This window comes from Rhinopithecus bieti, unplaced genomic scaffold, assembly GCF_001698545.2.
Source record: "Rhinopithecus bieti isolate Rb0 unplaced genomic scaffold, ASM169854v2 scaffold_30015, whole genome shotgun sequence".
NCBI classification, from domain to species: domain Eukaryota; kingdom Metazoa; phylum Chordata; class Mammalia; order Primates; family Cercopithecidae; genus Rhinopithecus; species Rhinopithecus bieti.
The window spans coordinates 250358-271217 of NW_016812995.1; the positions used below are offsets into that span (position 1 = coordinate 250358).

Genomic DNA, 20860 nt, shown 5'->3' on the forward strand with positions numbered 1-20860 from the left:
TTGCTTATATATATATATACACACACATACACATACATTTTCTTAAGCTGGCTGGTGATAATATTTTGTTTCTGAAGTTGTGTGGAGGTAGTACATAGATGTTGTTTTATTATTAGTTAAACTATATACATGTTTAAACTGTATATATGTTTTATTCTCATTTTTGCATATATTTGGTGTTTCATTGTAAAAACATTTAAATGCTCGTTTAAATATTTATGGATGTTCTTGAATTATCCTCCAAAAAGACTGTATCATTTTATACTTCTGCCTACAGTGTGTGAGACTAGCCACTACCCCACACTCTTACCATGACAAATGTTGTCGGACTTTGTATACTTGACTATCTGACAGTTGACAGTTGTTCGAATGTCCTCTCCTGTGATAACAAATACAGGTCTAGATATGAGTCTTTGCACTGGTCCTTCAGGGCACTTTGCGGGCATTAGATGTGAAGGCTAAGTCTGCCTGCTGCTCAGGGGAAGGGCTTTCTATTAAGTCTTTGCTTATTTCCTTTCCTTTTCTGTCTCTGTTCTTTCTTCTGAAAGGACCTTGTATTATCAGAATGTTTATAGTAGCAGGTGATGGAAACACAGACATTACCAACTTAGGCAAAAAAGAGGAAGCACTGGCTCACGTAACTGGGCATTCCCACCTTGCTGAATCCAAGGGCCCAACCCTTTCCCTTTGTCTGGTCTTCTGCTTTCTCTCTTTCTCTACCCTCTTTCCCACTTCCCTACCTCCATCCCAGTCCCAACACTCACATCTGCTGCTCTTTCTTTGTGGGTCTTTCTCTCCCCTGTCAACAAGGGCCCTTAGTACTCTGCCTCAGGGAAAGGCCACTTAGAGCTCCAGGCTCACACACTCCCAGCTTAACAACCTCTGAAAGCGAATCTGGCTCTTTCCAGAGATAGGCCCTGCTTGCTCTTGTGTGGGTTGTGTGCCCGCCCCTTCCTCTACTGGGTGGCAGGAGGATCTGTCTCCAGAAGTAGCAATCACGCTTTGAAATGTCAAGCTTTGTTGGTCTTGGGTCTTTCCTTTTCTATAATAATCTGTTATAGTCTTATCAATGCAGCAGCCTCTCAGATTCCCCCAAGAAAACTAATTTCTGTTTTCCCAGATGTTGGAGTGCTTCTCCTTTACTTTTTGAGCTTTCTTCTGCTTCTGTCCAGTCCTGTTTTTGAATGGAGGAGGAAAGTGATTTGCATAAGGAGCTGGTGGTGTAAGTTTCTTCTGAGTAAAAGGGGGTAGATGTGGAGAGCACCCCTCTTCTAAGGGGTGAAGTACATGTGAGTCACCACCCTCAGAGCACACAGCTAGCCTGAATCCATCAGAGAAAGGGACCTTTGGGGAAAACAGCCCTAAACAAACAGTGGAGAAAACCCACACTGGCCAGCTACACAAATCAATCTGTGCCTTCATTCATAAATAAGAATGAAGGAATAGCATCTTTTTGGTTGTTTCTTCCTCGTGACAGTTGAGAGGTCCAGTGTTACTGCAGGCTCTGCCCTGGCCTCTCTCCAGCATGACACCTACAGTCTTCAGTGGGGGCAAATGCTGTGGCAGCCCAGTCTTTTTCTTAATTTTCAATTTTAATTTTTATTATTTGTACAAATGTATGGGGTACATGTGCAATTCTGTTACATGCATAGATTATATAGTGGTCAAGTCAGGGCTTTAGGGTATCCATCACCCAAATAGCATACATTGTACCCATGAACGAAGTTCTCATCACCCATTTCGCTCCTACGCCCTCACCCTTCCAAGTCTCCATTGTCTATCATTCCAATCTCTATGTCCATATGTACACATTTTTAGCACCCCCTTAAGAGTGAGATCATGTGATATTTGACTTCTGTGCCTGAGGCAGCTCACTATTCCGTGTGTTGCTCTGAGCTCTGGGGCTGGAGCCCTGACATGGCTAAGCCAATCGATCTTCAGCAGTGTTTTGCTCAGCTCCCCTACCCTTTGATGCCCTCATTCCATCGTTAAAGATTGCATTGCATGTAACCTGTGCAGGGATTACAAGCAGCAGTTTTGTTCTCCTCTGTTTTATCAGTTAACCTGATCACATTCTTTCTTTCTCCTGTTTTCTTTTCCTTGTTTGCATAGCATTATATTTGCTTTATTATCTTTTATTTGAAAATTTTCACAAATAGGGCATTTGCTAGATATTACATTTCTTTGCATTCACGATTTGTCTGTTTGGCACAAAGCTAGCTTTCTGCCTGTGTCAGCTTTGGATGTGCCTTCCTCACTAAGCTTGATCATTTTTAGCTTAATCATTGATCAAAAGTGAGATACATATGACTCTTCTTTTCACTTGAAGACTTAGAGGCTATTGTAGGGTTATTAGTTGGTCTAATTTCAATATTGTTGTGTCTCAAGAATAGGGAGGCCTGAGGAGACGGAGAGAGACAGGGGAATGACCAGTAAGTAGAGAGTCAAAACACACACTGCATTTACCAGTTGAGCCCATTGTCTTATATGGTTGCTGTTTATGGCACCCCAAAACAATTACAGTAGTAACGTCAAAGATCACTGATCACAGGTTACCATAACAGCTATAACAAAAAAGTTTGCAAGACATGACACAGAGACATGAAATGAGGACATGCAATTGGAAAAATGACATTGATAGGCTTACTCAATGCAGCGTTGTCACAAACCTTCAATTTGTAAAAATCACAGTATCTGTGAAGTGCAATAAGGCAGAGCATAATAAACATGAGGTATGTCTGTAACTGAATTTCTTATTATAGGTCAATTTAGACTTTTTTCTTGGCTGGGCACAGTGGCTCATTCCTGGAATCCCAGCACTTTGGGAGGCTGAGGTTGGTGGATCTCCTAAGGTCAGGAGTTCAAGACCAGGCTAGCCAACATGGTGAAACCCCATTTCTACCAAAAATACAAAAATTAGCTCAGTGTGGTGGTGTGCCCCTGTAATCCCAGCTACTCAGGAGGCTGAGGCATGAGAATAGCTTGAACCTGGGAGGCGGAGTCTGCAGTGAGCCGAGATTGTGCCACTGCACTCCAGCCTGGGCAACAGAGCAAGACTCTGTACCCCACCCCCCACCTCCCCAGAAAAAGATGTTTTTCTTTACTCAGTTTTGGTAGTTTGCATCACTCTAGGAATTCAAGAATTTGTCAATTTTACCTGGTATGTAATTTGTTGGTACATAGTTGTTAGTGGTGTTCTCTGATAATTATTTTAATTTCTGTATGATCAGTAGTGATGTCCCCACTTTGATTCCTGATTTCTCTAATTTGAATCTTGAGCAAATTTGTCTTGGTCAGTCTAGTCTAGCTAAAGGTTTATCAATGTTGTTATTTTCAAAGAACCAGCTTTTGCTTTTGTTGATTTTCTGTAATGTTTTTCTATTTTCTATTTCATTTATCTCTGCTTTCTTGTCTTTATTATTTCTGTCCTTCCAGTTGCTTTGGTTTTAGTTTGCTCTTTCTAGTTTCCTAAGGTGAAATCTTAGGTTTTTGATTTGCAATCTTTCTTTCTTTTTTTATTGTTTAAAGCAAGTGGTATTTACAAATATAAATTTTCCTCTTACCACTGCCTTAGCTGTATCCTATAACTTTTCATATATCGTATTTTCATTTTCATTGATATAAAAGTATTTTCTAATTTTTCTTGTGGTTTCTTATTTGAGTTGTTTATGAATGTGTTATTTAATTTGCACATATTTTTGTTTCACAAATTTCTTTCTGTTGAATCCTAATTTGATTCTATTGTTGTAGGAGAACCCACTTTATATAGTTATAGTCCTTTAAAACTTATTGAGGCTTGTTTTACGGGCTATTCTAGAGAATATTCCTTGTGCACTCGAGAAAAATATGTATTCTGCTGTTACTGTGTAGAGTGTTGCTTGCTAGTTCTGTTTGGTTCATAGTGTTGTTTAAATCTTCTATTTCAATGTTTATCTTCTGGTTAGTTGTTTTTCCATTATTAAAAAATGGGCTGTTGAAGTCTCCAACCATTATTGTTGAATTGTTGACTTCTCCTTCAATTCTGTCAGTTTTTGCTTCATGTATTTTGGGGTGCTGTTGTTAGATACATACATGTTTATAATTGTTATATCTTTCTAATTGATCTTTTTATAATTATAAAATATCCTTCCTTGTCTCTAATAATAATTTTTGTCTTAAAGCCTATTTTATCTAACATTCATATATCTCCTGGAGCTCTCTTTTGGGTACTGTTTGCATGATATATATTTTCCATCCTTTTCTTTTAAATTATTTGTGTCTTTGAATCTAAAATGTCTCTTGTAAACAGCATATACTTGGATCATTTTTTAAAAATAAATTTTGCTAATCTCCACCTTTTGATAAATATAAATCCATTTATATTTAATGTAAATACTGATAAAGTAGAACCTACATCTCCCATTTTGCTATTTGTTTTCTGTATGTATTTTGTGTTTTTGTTCCCGCATTCCTCCATTATTGCCTTCTCCTTTGTTAGATAGGTATTTTCTAGTATGCCATTTTAGTCTCCATGTTTCTTTTACTTTTTAAAAAGTTATTTTCTTACTGCTTGTCTAAGGCTTTATAGTTAATATCTTAATTTCCAAACAGTCTGGTTTAGATTAATACCAACTTAATTTCAATAGTCTGAAATGTTACTGTAATATAGCTCAGCTCTATTCTCTCCCCTTCCTTTGTACTATTATTGTCATACAAATTACATATTTATATATTATAGGCCTATCAAGACAGTTTTATAGTTATTGGTTGTTATAGTTGCCCTTTAAATCAGATAGAAAAGTATGCAAAAATACATTTATTCTGTCTTTTGTATTTACATTTGAATTTACCTTGATATGATTGTATCAGTCAATGCTTAATACTTATTTCTTAATAACCTATTAAGAAATTTATTACAAAGAATCAGTTTACACAACTATAGGGACTAGCCAGGCAAGCCTAAAATCTGTAGGGCAGGTTTTCAGGAAGGGCATGCTGGCATTTTTGGGGACAAGATGAACCCGTTATAAACACATGGAATTTCTTTGTCTGGGTAAACCCATTCCTGCTTTTAAGACCTTTTAGTAGCCAGGGATGATAGCTCACCTTTGTAATCCCAGCACTTTGGGAGGCCAAGGTGGACAGATCACTTGAGGTCAGGAGTTTGAGACCAGCCTGGCCAACACAGTGAAACCTCATCTCTAGTAAAAATGCAAAAACTCACAGGGCACGGTGACACATGCCTGTAGTCCCAGATACTCGGGAGGCTGAGGCAGGAGAATCACTTGAACCTGGGGGGCAGAGGTTGCAGTGAGCCAAGATCGTACCACTGCACTCCAGCCTGAGTGACAGAGTGAGACTCTGTCTCAAACAAACGAACAAAAAAAGGACCTTTCAACTAATTGAATCAGGCCCATCTAGATTATCTAGGATAATCTCCTTTACTTAAACTTAACTGATTATGAACATTAATCATACCTACAAAATACCTTCAGCCATTCAGACATGTAAAGAGCTTGCCCATCAAGCTCCTGCTCTCACAACAAGAAAAGACTGAACAAACTGAAACGATGATTTTTCTTAGATCTATCAGAGAATTGAGGTTACAGGACAAATGGCCATTCCAAAAGCTGGAGATATAGGAAAATACTGAGAATACAGATCAGTTTACCTGAAGCAGAAGAGCACTTAAATGGTTGCTTCAACAAATTCCTGGTGGCTGAGTATAGGCTAGCTTAAGAGTTTAAAAATCCTGGGGGCTCAGTAGGTTCTCATGATGAAAACTGGAAAAAAAATTCTCTCTTGTTTAGCCAGGGTGGGATGGGGAGGGGAAGTAACCATTCTGAAATATGCCCAGAGGAAAAGTGAAATTCAGCCACTTTGAAATAAGCCTACAGTGTTCTTGCAACAATTTCTCTTACACCCGAGATTTCTACTTTGTGAGCAATTATAAATGGTACTGTATTTTAAATTTCGGTTTCCATGTGTTCGTTGTTAGTGTATAAAATGTGATTGATTTTGTATATTGATCTTATACCCTGAAACTTTGCCAAACCCACTCATTAGTTCTAGAGTTTCTAAAAATACAGATACCTTGGGATTTTCTACATAGACTGCATGTCATCTAGAAATAGGGACAGCTTTACTTCTTTTCTGATCAGTATGCCTTTTGTTTCCTTGTGTTCCAGCTACCTTCCTGTGTATGCTGAGGTACAGAAGCCCCATGTGTACCTACAGAACAGCCAGGTGGAGGTTAGCAATCTCTACGTGGGTGTGCCCACGAGGACAACCATCACACTTATCAATGGCACCCTCCTGCCCACCCAGTTCCACTGGGGCAAGGTGAGTGAGCCCACAGCATCAGGCAGCAGTCTGCAGCCCTCAGCAACAGAGGCCCATGTAGAGGAGGGGCATTGTCCCCCAAATGTCCTCGCAGAACAGAGATACTCAGCCTCCCTCCCACAGCCTGTCCCTTGTTCCATAGTGTGCGTAAAAGCTCCTCAAAGGAGCAGGGTATCTGGTCCAGCTTTTTCTTGCCCTGCCTCTAGGGAATTCCAGTTCCCTGCCCAAGAAGGAGTTTCTGGTGAACACAGCTAGAGCCTCCCAGCCAGCATAGCCCATGACTGGCCCAGGTAGCTGTTGGAGCCCAGTTGTGGTGCTGCTCCTGCCTGTGGCTGACTGGGGAGCTCTGAGTGTTGTGGGACATAAGACCACATCCATGTGCACCAGAAGCATCTGCCTTCTGCTCCCCATCCCTCGGGGCCTTCAAGGGCAGTTTCTTTAGTCCAGACAACCTCCCAGCAAGTGGTAAATTCCATCCAGGGTTGGGGAGGAGAGGAGAAGGGACCCCTGGTTTATCCCCAGAAGTGAGCACCCAGCCCTGTCAGTTTTGCTGTGGGCCCCAGTCTGCCAGTCTCTAGCATTGCATGCAGCAGTGCTGAGCGCTATCTGGATACTGGTCCATTCTGGGAGCCCAGTAAGTGCCAACAGTCTCACTCATGTCTGCCAGCTCCTAGGGCACCAAGCAGATTTCTGCATGGTGACAGTCTCCCCTAGACATGGCCTGCTGGGCCCCAGCGAGGAGTGCCAGCTGAAGTTGGAGTTGACTGCTCATACCCAGGTGAGTAAGGCAATGTAGGGCCCGAGTGACTGGGAAGGCACCCTGCCAACCTTACGCACCTGTGCCCCCAGGGAGGCCCTAGCTTAGGCCGCACTGCTGGTTCTTGTGGGTGGGGAAGAGATTTCTTGCATTTGGTTCTGGGGTCCCCATTCCTGCTGTGTCTGCTCGCTAGGGACACATGGTCAGAGAGCCTGGAGCAGGCCTGGATGTGCCCTGAGACCCACTGGCCATGCCTGGCCTTTGGCATGAGCTTTTGCCCTCCCCAGGCCATTCTCTGTGGCCACAGGTGGGCCTAACTTTCTGATTTGCCCAGATTCCAGAGCAGAACTGTTGCTCACAGCAGGCACTGTGCCAGGTACTGCTTGGAGGCTAACTGGTACAGAGGTTTCCCCCTGGAGTGGCCCAGAAGAAGGCCACAGGGTGGAATATGCTCAGTCCTAGGGCCGTTCCTATCTGTCCCTTTGTGGTTCTTGTGGGAAAAGAAACTTCCTCCTTGCAGAGACTTGCAGACTCAGGTCTCAGTTCCCACTGGCAAATATGGGATGGCCGGCCTGAGCTCTGGGACAACAGACAGGCAGGCCCGGGTGTGGAACAGATCTTGCTCAGGGAGGGTTTGATTTCTAGGGTAGCAGCTTCATCAGAGGAAGTGTGTAGCTTCTCCAGAGGCCCTCTCTGAGGGATCTCCCTTCACATGGGCATACCCAGATATTTGGGGCAGACTCAGACAGCCATAAGCCCTTGAGGAAAGGGCCAGGCCTCCTGGGGCCGAGGGCGGGCCGACTGGCTGGGCTCACTGGAGGGACTGGAGATGAGCCTGGCCAGAGGTCAAGGCCTTCACGTTGAACCCCCCACAGCAATTCCCTGTGCTGCGGAAGACCATCTGGGCTCATCTTCAGAGGCCCCAGCCCTGGTCTGACCCCTGTATGGGCTTTCTTACAGGAACAGCTGACCCATCTGGCCCTCCCTTGTCACGTGTCAGGCATGAAGAAGCCGCTGGTTCTAGGCATTTCTGGGAAGCCCCAGGGACTGCACGTGGCCATCGCCATCTCTAAGGAGAGCTCTGATTGCAGGTGAGCCCAGGGTTGGGGGTCTGGGGGTGGCAGTGGCCTGAGAAATGAGGCAACTGCGCCTGGGACCAGCATGCACTGTGGTGTCAGTCTGCGCCCATCCAATTCCTGCAGCCAGGAAAACGCCACAGCGTTATTGCGGCCATTCACCACTCCTGTGGGGACAGCTCCCTTTACCCCGTCCCTGCCCTCTGTGTGGTCTCCCTCCACACACTTGGAGGCATGGTGCCCAGACAGGCAGGAGATGGCAGGGGACAGGGCTGTAGGTATCCTGGGCTTGCCCACATGAGGCCCAGCAACTGGGAGCCATGCCAGCCCGCCCCTGGCCAGGGACAGTTTGTGCAGTTTGAGGCCTCTCTCAGCATCATGGGCGGGCAGGAAAGGTGGGTCTGTGATTGGCAGCTCAATGAAACAGGAGTCTGAGGATGAAGCCTGGTGTCTGGGCAGCTTCTGCACACCCACCCAAGATAGCGCTCTGGGCAGGGCCAAGGGTGGCATGTTACATAGTACCAGTGGACACAGGACAGTGTTTTCAGCACAGAGCAGTGGCCAGACCACCCGAAGGAGCTCCGCCTGGACTTTGGCTCAACAGTGCCACTGAGGACCCGTGTGAATCGCCAGCTCATTCTCACCAATCACTCCCCAATACAGACCCCTTTCTCCCTCGAGTTTGAGTACTTCGGGAGCCCCCAAAACAGCCTGAGCAAAAAGACCAGCCTGTAAGTCTTGCTGCTTTTATTTCCCAGGGCAGATGAAGCTGGATGGGGTGTACCCTGTTGAGCCTCTCTGTGGCTTAGGTGGCCAGTGGCTAGACGGTGTGAGAGATGGGAGTGTGTGTTTTTATAGGTAGACTTAGGGACAGGCAGAGAGGAAATGGCTCCTGCTGTCCACCTCTCAGGCCCGGAGTGGGCCTGTGGGAGAGGCTGGGATTGTGGCCCCCTGTCCTAAGCCTGGCCTGCTGGAGTGGAGGCTTCTGATGGACCGGGCAGATGGGCCTGTGGTGAGGGAGCGGTTACTGTAGACAGAAGGAACTGTGCAGGCCAAGGGGTGGGAGGAAGAGTTTAGGAGCAGGGAGTCTTCAGGGACCACTGATAGCATGTTTGGGCTGAGATGTGGAGAGTGAGATAGGGTGCCCTGTAGATAAGACAGTGATCAGCAATGCTGCTATGTTTAAGGACAGAGGCAAGATCTAGAGTGCTGCTTACACATACACAGACACACACACACACATACACATGTACATATACCCACACATACATATACACACACACATATACACACGTGTGTGCATGTACACACATGTATATACACATATACATACACATGCATACACAGACACAAATATACACACACACATGCACACACATACATGCTCATACACACACACAGACACACACACACACACACAGAGGTGTGCCAGAACCAGCTAGCACTGGTTCAGGAGAACTGATTGTTAAATATTCAGGAATTTTGCAAATCTCTAACTTGAAATCAAACATTATAATTTAGGACTTTTTTTTCTGGAATCCCCACCGTGTGGACACCTCACCACCTAATCTAGTGAAGCAAGAGGGCCCAACTTCAAAACCACTGCTATGGGTGGAAGGGGAGCCATGAACAGTTTATAAGGCATTAACTTTCTATTGTGAAAAGCTAGTGTGTACCCAGTGCTGGACAGATGTCAGCAAGAAAAACTGGAAATGGGCCTGTTGCAGAATTCTGGGCTAGAAATGGGGAGTCTGGGCTGGGTTTGCGTCCAGGAGTAACCATGGCACAGAGCCTGTGGGCAAAGAGTCCTGCTTCAGAGCCTGCCTGGGTTTCTGGGGAGGTAATCCCTGCAGCTGGCGGGTGGCCTACAGCTGGGGATGTTTGAATGGTAGGGGTACAGTGGGAGCAAAGACCAGAGAAGGAGGTAAAGGAAAGAACTGGCCCACCCTCCCCTGGGAAGAGCAGGCAGGGCCACCTTCCTCTGCTGGGCACGTGGTAGAATGCTGGTTGCTCTAGAACCTGGCTCAGGTCTTGGGACAGGCTTGTCTGACTTGATACTATTTCTGTGTCTCCACTTGTAAAGTCCCGACATGCCTCCTGCCCTGCTAAAGACAGCGCGGATGCAAGAGCATCTGGCCAAGCGAGAGCAGCTGGGTAAGCGCCACCAGGGTGGGGCTTTGGGGCCCAGGCCACGGTTAGAGCAATGGCCTTCTGTGGATGTGGGCCAGAGGCTGCCAGGGAGCAGGACCAGGACCAGAGACCGCTCTCAGATGGCCAAGGCTCTCCACCTGACAGTGCCTCTTCCTGTTGAGGCCACTTCCCTTCTAGGGCACAGGCTTATGCACAGGGCCTGGACTCCATCTGGGATGGGCAGTGGCTCATGAGGGAGGGCTCCCATTGGGACCTGGCCTCTCGGAATAGAGAGGCTGACCGCACAGGACTTTGAGTAGCTTGCCCCTGGATTCCGGGTTCCCAGGAGGAGGGCACATGTAGCCTGACCAAGGAGAGGCTGAAGGATGGCTTGTCGGGGGCAGTTCTTTGCTCACACCCGAGAGTTTGGACCTCACTCCCAGCCCCAGTCCTGTGAATCCCCCAGAGTCATGGTTCTTTCCCAGATTTTATGGAGAGCATGCTGTCCCACGGGAAAGGAGCTGCTTTCTTCCCTCACATTTCCCAGGGCATGCTGGGGCCCTACCAGCAGCTGTGCATTGACATCACAGGCTGTGCCAACATGTGGGGCGAGTACTGGGACAACCTCATCTGCATGGTAAGGGCACGCAGGAGGGCAGTGGCCTGGGGGGGTGGGGAGTCTGCCCAGCCCTGGCCTTCAGCCTCTCTCCCCTCCAACACCTGGCCCTCAGACTCTCAAACCTCACCAGGTTGAAACACAATGCCCACCGAGCTTGGGCTAGGCGTTCGTGTCTGAGGCAGCCTCTGGTGTTCTAGCTGAGGCATTTTAGGCAGGAGGGGTCCTCATAAGCAGTAGAACTTTCCACACCTTTTCCCAGGAGGTGCAGGGCTGGGGCCATATCGAGGAGGGAAGAGGAGACAGTAAGTAGGCTGCCTGCCTGGGCTAGGACCCAAGACCTGGAGTAGGGAGTATGGAGTGTAGGGACAGTAGCAGCCTCCCAGAGCCACGTCCTTGCCCCGCCCTCAGTGGGGCTCACCCAGGGGTCCATTTAATTGCTCCAGCACTCAGCATAAATGGAGCATCTACTGTGTGTGGGTTCCTATGTGGGCCACTGTACTGTGGAGGATACAGGGAAGAATAAGGTAACCAGCAAGGCGCCCCTAATTTAGTCTGGAGGGATGAAACATGCACACGTTATCCTACCGTTAAGTTCTTAAATAGAAGATTTTCATGAACTATTTAGTAAATTGAACAGATTAATTGTAGTAGATATTTGCTTTAAATTGTGTATTATGTGTGACAAAGAATTGATCATGTTAATATAAAAAGGGATCTTAAATAACAGGAAGCTGGGGAAAGGTATCCCAAGGGGGCAAGGTTTGAATAAACAACTCCAAGAAAGACAAATACAGACGGCCAATAAACATATTAAAATCTGTCACCACCACTGATGATTAAAGAAATGCAAAATAAAAGAGCCACAAAATACTGGTTTTGACACATTAGCAAGGTTTAAAAGTTGTTGGTGAAGGTACAGGGGAACGGGTGCTTTAAGCCCCCTTCTCCATGTCTGTCAGTAGAGGAGTGGATACAGACATTGGGCCACATCCCTAAGGGAATTCTGCACAGCCTGTTACATGATGCCACAAACTCTTTATTAGTAAAAATTAATCCTATATTGTTGGCTGGGTGCAGTGGTTCATGCCTGTAATCCCAGCACTTTGGAAGGTGAGGTGGGTGGATGTCTTGAGCTCAGGAGTTTGAGAGCAGCCTGGGCAACATGGCAAAACCCCTTCTCTACAAAAAATACAAAAATTAGCTGGGCGTGATGGCACATATCTCTGGTCCCAGCTATTCAGGAGGCCAAGGTGGGAGGATTGCTTGTGCCCAGGAGGTAGAGGTTACAGTCAACTGAGATCATGCCACTGCACTCCAGCCTGGGCAATGGAGCAAGACTCTGTCTCAATAATAACAGTAATAATAATAATAATAATCCTATATTGTTAAAAGAAAAGATTATTAAAGAAAGGCACGTGCAGCATGCTCCCCATTTATATCTGAGTCTACAGGAAAGAAGTGTAGATACTTGTACACTGAAATGCTAACAGCAAGTCATGCTGCAGAGGTGGGATTGGAGGTGATTATCACACTCATATTTAAAAAAAATAAGATTTATTACTTTTGATTAGCAGAGAAAAGTAATAAAGTTCTTTTCATTTAAAAGACAGAAATTTGGTCAAAGGGAATACCAGAGGCCGAAGAGCCTCAGGCTTGCCAGGCACAGTGGCTCACACTTGTAGTTCCAACACTTTAGGAGGCTGAGGCAGGAAGATTGCTTGAGGCCAGGAGTTTGAGACCAGCCTGGGCAACATAGTAAGACCCTGTGTCTATTAAAAAAAAGAAAAGAAAAAAAAAAGTTCTCAGGCTGGGAGCTTTGTGCAGGCTGCCTGGCTGGGAGGGAGAGTACAGATGGCGGGAAGTGGGAGAGAAGCCAGAGTGGTACACAGTGAGGCTGGGACCAAACTGTGGAGCCCCTCCTGGGCTGGCTGGACAAGTGGAGGCCCTGCCCAGAGGGGATGTGGTAGCAACTGGTGACAGGAGTGACAAAGGGCTGGGGTGTGTTTGCAGGTGGGAGACCTGCCGCTGGCAGTCATCCCAGTGCATATGGCAGTGGTGGGCTGCCCTGTCAGCTCCCTGAGGACCACCTCCTACACTACTGACCAGGCCCAGAAGGAACCAGCCATCAGGTGCTCCATGCTCAGCCTGAGCCTCTGCTCCCTGGTAGCCCCTGAAACCCTCCGGCCTCCGGGCTGGGCTGCCCACATCGGCTTGTTATTCTCCAGCTGGCCTAGGGCCATTGGTGCCACCTACAAGAAGGTTCCAGGCCAGGGTTTCCCTGGGGGAAGGTGGCTTCGGGGGACATGGCCACCACCATTTCGGGGGGCAGAAGTGGCGAGTAGTCAGTGTGGCCCGAGGTCAGCATCAGCCCTGGGGCCCCTGGCACAGCTGAACTGGAATCAGCATAGTCTGCTCAGGGCGGGTGGTTGGATTGCCAGGGCACAGGGCAGCCCCAGAGCCCGGCTCACCTGGTGCCACCTGGGGAAGCCCAGCCCTGGGTCTCATTAATTCTTGAGTGAGACCAGACCACTGTGGTGTTTCCCCCTGCCTGAGCCCCCAGCCCCAGCCCTCTTCCCTACCTGCAAGGTGTACGCTGGCTGTGGCTGTACTGAATCCAGTCTGTCCGCCTCCAGGTTCGGCACCCAGGTCTCCGGAGGAGACACAGTTACCCGCACTCTTCGCCTGAATAACTCCAGTCCCTGTGGTAAGACATGCATGAGAGAAAGCAGGACTCTCGCCACAGGCTGTGACTTGTGGTGAGCCAGGCTAGGAGGGAAGGTGGGAGGGAAGCCGATGGCCCATGAACAGGACCCAGGTGTCCAGGGGGCCTGTAGTTATGGAGGTGTGGATGGGCCCACGGAGCCCTGCTTCTCATCAGGTGCTGTGTGGAGAACAGACGATAAGAGGGGATCCCTTTCTCATCCTCCAGCCGGCAGAACCTGAGCTGCGCTCTGAGAGCTGCTGGGGATACAGCGGAGACAGACAGCAGGGTCTTTGCCAAGGGCTTCCCTCGAGACAGACGTGACTGTAGGCTGCAGTGTGTGGAAGAGCAGTGTGTGGAGTGTGTGGTGTACAACTGAAGGGGAGGCCGGAGTGCTGGGGGAAGGTGTTGAGGGGCCAGACTGCCCTGCGGAGGGGAGGCAGAGTGTAGGCTGAGTCTAAGAGGAAGGGTAAGCCCATGTGGGCCAGGGGAGCATGTGGGAACAAAGAGTGCTCTGGGCCTGAGGAAGGGTTAGGAGAGGGAGCTGGTGACACTGAAGAGGGCCCTGGCCACGCTGGCCCCTGAGGAGGGCTGGGAGCAGGACTGAAGGCAGGAGGGGAGGGGAAGATGGGTTCGATGCAGGCAGATGTCTATGTTTGGGACAGGACTTCGGGGACTTCTCAGTTTAGGGGCTTCTGGGAGATGAGGTGGGGCCACCAACTGGGTGTGGGGAGGCAGATGGAGGTGTCGGAGGAGGGCAGGGACAGCTTGACATTGTCATGGTGCAGGCTGGAGAGAGAGCAATGGGGAGCCCCAGTTTAAGTTGGGGACAGATTGATGGGGGTGGCAATCTGTTCAGTTGGGGGACCTCCTGCAGTGGTACTCAGAGGGATGGCGCAGTTCAGTTCTTTCAGGGATTGCCAGGTGGGTGCAAAAGGAGAGATAAGGATGCTGGCAAGACAGAGGTGGAGATGGCGGCCCCCAAAGACTAGTCTAGCTGGGGAAGGACGTAAAAGCTGACATAGGCTGATGGATAGATGGGGAGAAGGAAGGGCGTATGGGGGTTAGAGAGCCCAGCCTGCCCAAAAACAGGCTAGAAGGAGAAGCAGTTGTGGGGAGAGAGCAGAGCACCTGCATTCAGGCATCTGGACATGGAGACCTGGTCTTGTGACCATGAGGACTTCAGGTGATAGAACCAGACGGCATAAGCCTGCAAAGCCTTTTATAAAATTTTAAATGAGAATTGCCTGGAAGTGGCATTAGAGAGGCAGAGAGGCACCCCCTCCACCCAGGTATGGGAGAACGGGTCATCGCTGTCTGGGAGTACGAGGAGGAGGGGGCCCGGGGGGTTGTCTGTACCTCCCTAATTCCTCACCCTGCCCCCCACATCTGCCCCAGACATCCGCCTGGATTGGGAGACCTATGTTCCAGATGACAAGGAAGACCAGCTGGTGGAGCTGCTGGTGTTTTATGGGCCACCTTTCCCGCTGCGGGACCAAGCCGGGAACGAGCTTGTGTGCCCTGATACCTCTGAGGGTGGCTGCCTCCTCTGGTCCCCAAGCCCCTCCAATTCATCAGAATTCAGCCATGAAACTGACTCATCGGTGAGCAGGGGTGGAGGGGCGGGGCAGGCTGGCTACTGAGGGTCACTGAGGTGTGGCTAGTAGGCTAGTTGAACCTCAGTGACTGCGTGAACCTCAGTGACTCCTTGGTGACAGGTTGAGGGCAGCTCCAGTGCCAGCAATAGAGTGTCACAGAAGCTCATCTCAGTCATCCTGCAGGCACATGAGGGGGTGCCATCCGGCCACCTGTACTCTATCAGCCCCAAGCAGGTGGTGAGTTGGGGTAGGGGCTGGGAGCTGTCTGCATTGGCCAGCCAGTGGCATGGGACAGTGCTAAGGCTGCTGTGTCCATGCCAGGTGGTCCCTGCTGGGGGCAGCAGCACCATCTACATCTCCTTCACCCCCATGGTGCTCAGCCCTGAGATCCTGCACAAGGTGGAGTGTACTGGCTACGCCCTGGGTTTCATGAGCTTGGACAGCAAGGTGAGCTCTTCTGGCCTGGGTTGGGGGCTGCAGCCACTGCTCCCTCCTGGGTAGCATGCTGCCTGCTCAGCCCAGGGATCAGCTGTGATCAGACTTGGGCTCAGTAGGTGGAAAGGGAGATTCCAGGGAAGAGGCATCGCCTGCAGGACTTTGCGGTGGGACCCCTGAAACTGGACCTGCATAGCTACGTGAGGCCTGCACAGTGAGTCAGCTGGGGTGCCCCATCTCCTTTCATCCCCATGGGGTGCACCCTCACCAGGCACTGGTGGAGCCAGGCAGGGCTCTCAGAGCAAAAGGGCAGGCATGGGTGGGAGAAGTCAGCAAAGGAGCCCGGGGAAAGGCTGGCCTGAGGCTGGATGAGCAGAGTCAGGGCAGCCAGGAGGTCCCAGGTGCCTGGCTTGCCCCAACAATGCCTATTGCTGGGCAGGCTAAGTGTGGAGCTGGACTATGGCGGCAACATGGAATTCCAGTGCCAGGCCAGTGACCTCATTCCCGAGCAGCCCTGCTCTGGGGTGAGTGTGCTGCCACCCTCTGGCCCTGCCAGCTTACCTGGACCTCAGATGTCTCTGTGTGCCCTTCTGGGATTCAGGCCTTATAGTCTGAGTCCAAGTCCCCTCCCCCAGCCTTCCCAGCCCTACCCTAGAGCCGTGAGGTTGAAGAGAGAGACAAGATGCATTCCCTGCCTCCTACCTCTGTGGCTGCCCAGGTGCTGAGTGAGCTGGTGATCACCCACCACCTGAAGCTCACCAACACTACAGAGATCCCACACTACTTCCGGCTCATGGTCTCCAGGCCCTTCTCTGTTTCCCAAGATGGGGCGAGCCGGGACCACAGAGCTCCTGGCCCTGGCCAGAAGCAGGAGTGTGAGGAGGAGACAGCCTCAGCAGACAAGCAGCTGGTGCTCCCAGCACAGGAGAACATGCTGGTCAGTGGGGGCGTCTGCAGCCCTTGCCTTGACGGCACACCCTCGCATGCGTATAGACAGCACCCCTGCATGCCACCCTAACATGCTTGTACCCAGATGCAAACTGCATGCCTGACCCTGCCATACCCTGCATGAACACTCGGGGGTGTGCTCACACCAGAGACACCACATTCAGCACCGCTGCACAAGTGGCTGACATGGGCATGGACACACCAGACATTGTGTTCACAAACATGCATGTACTTGTTCCAGAAATGTCCCCAGACTTCCCTTTCCCTCTTAGTCCCCACTGCTGAGATGCTGGTGGAGGCTGATGCATTCCTGCGAGTACCTCCCCTTCCCACACAGACTCCGTCCTCCTATGCAAGCTCAGGGTTTGTGTCCCAGCTCAGGTGAGCCCATGGGGTTGCTGTAATTGTAAGACACTCCAGATTCTAATGTAAATTTTCCTCTTCTAACTAATTCTTAGTGATAATTGGATCCTGTATTTTCAGAGTTGGTTGGGTAGGGGAAGGTCTTGGGAATGTCAGGACCTCAGTGGAAACCATCAACTTCTTCCTCTGGTCTCTGAGGCAACTGGAAGGAGGCTGAGTGTGTGCACACCCATATCTGCACAGTGGGCTTCCAGGGTGTGCAGAGGCAGGCTGAGGGTAGACAGCCCTGCCCTGTCTCCTACTTCCCCTCCTGCTTCAGAGGTCCTCTTTCTTCCTCTCCTTGGAGGGCTTCTCTTTATACTGTGCTCCCTTGAGCTCTGCCAGGCTCTAGCCTCACTCTGCACATTTCTGAGTTGTCTCATCCATTTCCAGAGCCTCAGTGAACAGCCATATTCTCTCTATCCAATGTATACTCCACTGTGTAGCGAGAGCCTGCTGTGTACTAGATGCTGGGCTAGGTGATGGAACTCCCCGAGGACCTCATCATGGAGGTCAGGGACACACACGGATCTGCAGAAGACAGAATGGCACCCTTGACCCACTTTGCATTTGCTCCCTTCAACAAGTTAAATGGAGGGGAAGGCTCAGAGCACAGGCAGAAGTTCCATTCCACCAGAGCTTCCCAGCAGATATGGCAGTTAGCCACCAGGCATTTAAAAGTCCTTGGCAGCTCTGGGGAAGCCCAAAGGTTCCACAAAAAGGACATCACATAATGGTGCTGCATCTCACCCTCCATGAGCTAACAATGCTCAGGTTTCTGGCTCCTGGCCAGAATTATCTCCCAGGCTCTAGAGCCAAACTCAGCCTGTCCAAAGTGAACTCCCCATCCCCTCCCCCACCTTGTCCTGCCCCACACCTGTGCCTCCTTTTTGTGGTGGCATTTTGTCTCAGCAAATACCACTCCCAACCCCCTTGCTCATGCCCAGAGCTCTGGCACCCCTTGTCGTAGACCGATCTCTGACCACGCCACCAAGCCCGCGGATGCCCCCTCCTAAAGTTCTCCCAACACTATTCTCTTTTCTTTATCCCTACACCCATATCTTGGTTTAGGACAGCGGTTTCTAAGCCTGCCAATAAATCAGTGGCCTATTTTTTAAGATTGGGTCTTGCTGTGTCACTCAGGCTAGAGTGCAGTGGCATGATCATGGTTCACTGAAGCCTCAACTGCCTGGGGGTTCAAGCAATCCTCCCACCTCAGCCTCCCAAGTAGCTGGGACCAGAGGCACATGCCACCATGCCCAGCTATTATTTGCAGAGACAAGGTCTCATTACGTTGCCCAGGCTGGTCTTGAACTCCTGGGCTCAAGCGATCCTCCCACCTCAGCCTCCCAAAACCTCCCTTCAGGGGCTGGGCCTGGGAGGGAAGGAGGGATTACGGATGTGAGCCACTACTCCCAGCAAATTAGTACCCTTGACAAAACTTACTAAGGCAGCAGCTCCCAGACCCCACCTCCAGAGATGTGAAGGTCTGGGTGAGGCCTAAGAATCTGTATTTTTAACAAGTGCCTCACAGTTGATTCTAATAAACTTGTACCAAGGACCTGTGCTGGGAGCCAGGAGTCCAAGCTCCATCCTGTCCAGCCTCAGTTACAGCCTCAGCCCCTGGTATGGCATCATCACACTCATGTGTGGTCTGCAGCCTACCTCCCCGCCAGGTCAGTGACCTGTCAGAGGCTCTTCACTGTCCTCAGCACACAGACCAAGTCCTTCCTCTGCCTCTGAGTCCAACCACAGCTCTGGGAATTTGAAGTGGTAAAGGGCAGCTTGCTCATGTACCTTCCCCTCTAGCCTCTGACCTCTGAGGGCAGACGTGACTTGTCCCTGACACTAGCAGGGTGCTGGGCAGAGTAGGTGCTGGGCAGCACTTGTGGAATGAAAAGCACCAGGTTGGGGAGCTGCTGGGCTGTTGGCTGAGCAGGGCTGGGCCAGTCCGGGCCTTCGGGGGCTGGGCCTGGGAGGGAAGGAGGATGGAGCTCCAGGTGGGGAAGTGGCCACCTGCCCTCTGCAGCCGGAGTTTACAGCATGTCCACATCTGCTCAGGTGAATGTATCCTTCTCACTCTCCCTGGAGCTGCTCTCCTATCAGAAGCTCCCGGCCGACCAGATGCTGCCTGGGGTGGACATTCAGCAGAGCGCGAGTGGAGAGAGAGAGATGGTGTTTACTCAGAATCTGCTCCTGGAGTACACCAACCAGACCACTCAGGCATGCCCCCGGCCCACCCACATGTGGAGGAGGGTGGAAGTAGGCTGGGCTCTGTTCTGCTGGGGCCAGAGGAGAAAGCCCTAGCAGGGCCCTTAGAAATAAGGAACCCCTGCCTCTGTCCTAGTGCTCAGTCTCCCCTAGGAGAAGACCTGTGTGCAGAGAGATGAGGGCCATCCACCCTCACCTGCCTCATGAGCCCAAAGCCAGGTGAGGGCCTGAGTGTGGGAAATCAGGGAAGGCTCCCTGCAGGAGGTAGCACATGAAGCCTGTACACCGATTAATCAAGGAAGGGAAACAGGTTGACGGCCAGGCCAAAAGAAAGGCCTGATGGGTGGGGACAGTGAGCACCTGAGGCAGCTGCGAGGGGCAGCCCTGGGGCTTGCCAGATTTCAAGCACCAGGGCGAGTACCACGGACCAGAAGGTCACCAGGTCGTTGTGTGGAGGCTAAGCAGGGGCTACTGGTAAGGAGTGAAGGAGTGGGCTGGGGAGGACTCCAGAGAGGCCGGGGACAGGAGGCTGAGCAGTGGAGCAGAGGCGCTCCAGCCTGGCACCCAGGCAGCTGCTGGGGCTGAGGCCGTGGGATCGTGCATGGCAGCGCCCGAGTGTGATGCAGGGGCTGCCAGGAGATAGAGCAGGGCACAGGTGAGGCCTGCAGCCAAGGGACACAAACAAATGGTCCAGGTCCTGAGAGGAGCTGAGGGATGGGCCTTGGGGGCCACTGTAGGAGGAGGAGGGGTGAAGGAGGGCAGCCCAACCAGCCAGGGCGCAGGGACTGGAGCTTTATGAGTTAGGGAGGCAGGGACAGCGGGGGAATAGATGGCATCACCCTGGCCCTTTCCCTGCGCAGACTCCCAGTAGCAGCCTGTGGCTTTCGAAGGTGGCGCTGGCCACTTCCCGTTTTCCTCAGGAGCATCAGCACTTGGGGTCAGCAGGGTTCCCTGTGTCCCAGAGGCCCTGGCTCAGAGCCCACCCAGAATGGACAAGGTTGTCTGGTCTCCCACAGGTGGTGCCCCTGCGGGCTGTGGTGGCCGTGCCTGAGCTGCAGCTCTCCACCAGCTGGGTGGACTTTGGGACCTGCTTTGTGAGCCAGCAGCGAGTTCGGGAGGTCTACCTGATGAACCTGAGCGGCTGCCGAAGCTACTGGACTATGCTGATGGGTATGTCCTACTCTCCCACCTACCCACTGTTCCCCTACAGGGTTGTGACAAGAGAAGACCCCCAGGAAGGGGGCCCCTGTGCCCTGTCCTTGCATGCTGGCTCCCAGGGCAGGCACCACTTGGAATTTCCACAGAACAGCCAGTCCCCCAATTCCACATGATCTCAGGCTTGCCCTGCCCTGCAGTGCTGAGCAAGACCAGAGGTACAGGCCTGGGGGAGGGTGAAGTGTTCCTGTGGCAGTACATGGGGCTGCCTGCACTCATGTGTCTTCCCTTCCCTTTGGTGCAGGCCAGCAGGAGCCACCCAAGGCCGCTGTGGCCTTCGGGGTCTCCCCAAACAGTGGGCTGCTAGAAGCACGATCCGCCAATGCACCCCCAACCTCCATCGCCTTGCAGGTTTTCTTCACTGCCAGGTACAGCCCCTTCCAACCTCCCCCAAACTGCCCACAGGGCCTGGACCCCCTGCCCAGGCCCTTCCTAACCTCAGCCCCC

At 50.8% G+C, this 20860-nt stretch overlaps 1 protein-coding gene across 3 annotated transcripts in view; it reads left to right on the plus strand.

Moving 5' to 3' along the window:
* DLEC1 (DLEC1 cilia and flagella associated protein) overlaps positions 1-20860 on the plus strand; it is a 67739-nt gene that overhangs the window by 46418 nt on the left and 461 nt on the right. The window contains exons 20-36 of one of the 3 annotated variants that reach the window (XM_017847409.1): positions 6168-6321; positions 6989-7099; positions 8039-8169; positions 8703-8885; positions 10238-10308; positions 10770-10921; positions 12914-13032; positions 13537-13607; positions 15003-15208; positions 15323-15439; positions 15524-15649; positions 15757-15851; positions 16077-16161; positions 16356-16574; positions 16858-16966; positions 19049-19210; positions 20215-20342. In XM_017847409.1, the coding sequence (XP_017702898.1) occupies positions 6168-6321; positions 6989-7099; positions 8039-8169; positions 8703-8885; positions 10238-10308; positions 10770-10921; positions 12914-13032; positions 13537-13607; positions 15003-15208; positions 15323-15439; positions 15524-15649; positions 15757-15851; positions 16077-16161; positions 16356-16574; positions 16858-16966; positions 19049-19210; positions 20215-20249 (2146 nt within the window). In that variant the 3' untranslated portion in view covers positions 20250-20342. Of the gene's footprint in view, positions 1-6167; positions 6322-6988; positions 7100-8038; positions 8170-8702; positions 8886-10237; positions 10309-10769; positions 10922-12913; positions 13033-13536; positions 13608-15002; positions 15209-15322; positions 15440-15523; positions 15650-15753; positions 15852-16076; positions 16162-16355; positions 16575-16857; positions 16967-19048; positions 19211-20214; positions 20369-20657; positions 20782-20860 lie in introns of those variants that run through there. The other 2 variants (XM_017847408.1, XM_017847410.1) reach the window with 2 other exon arrangements.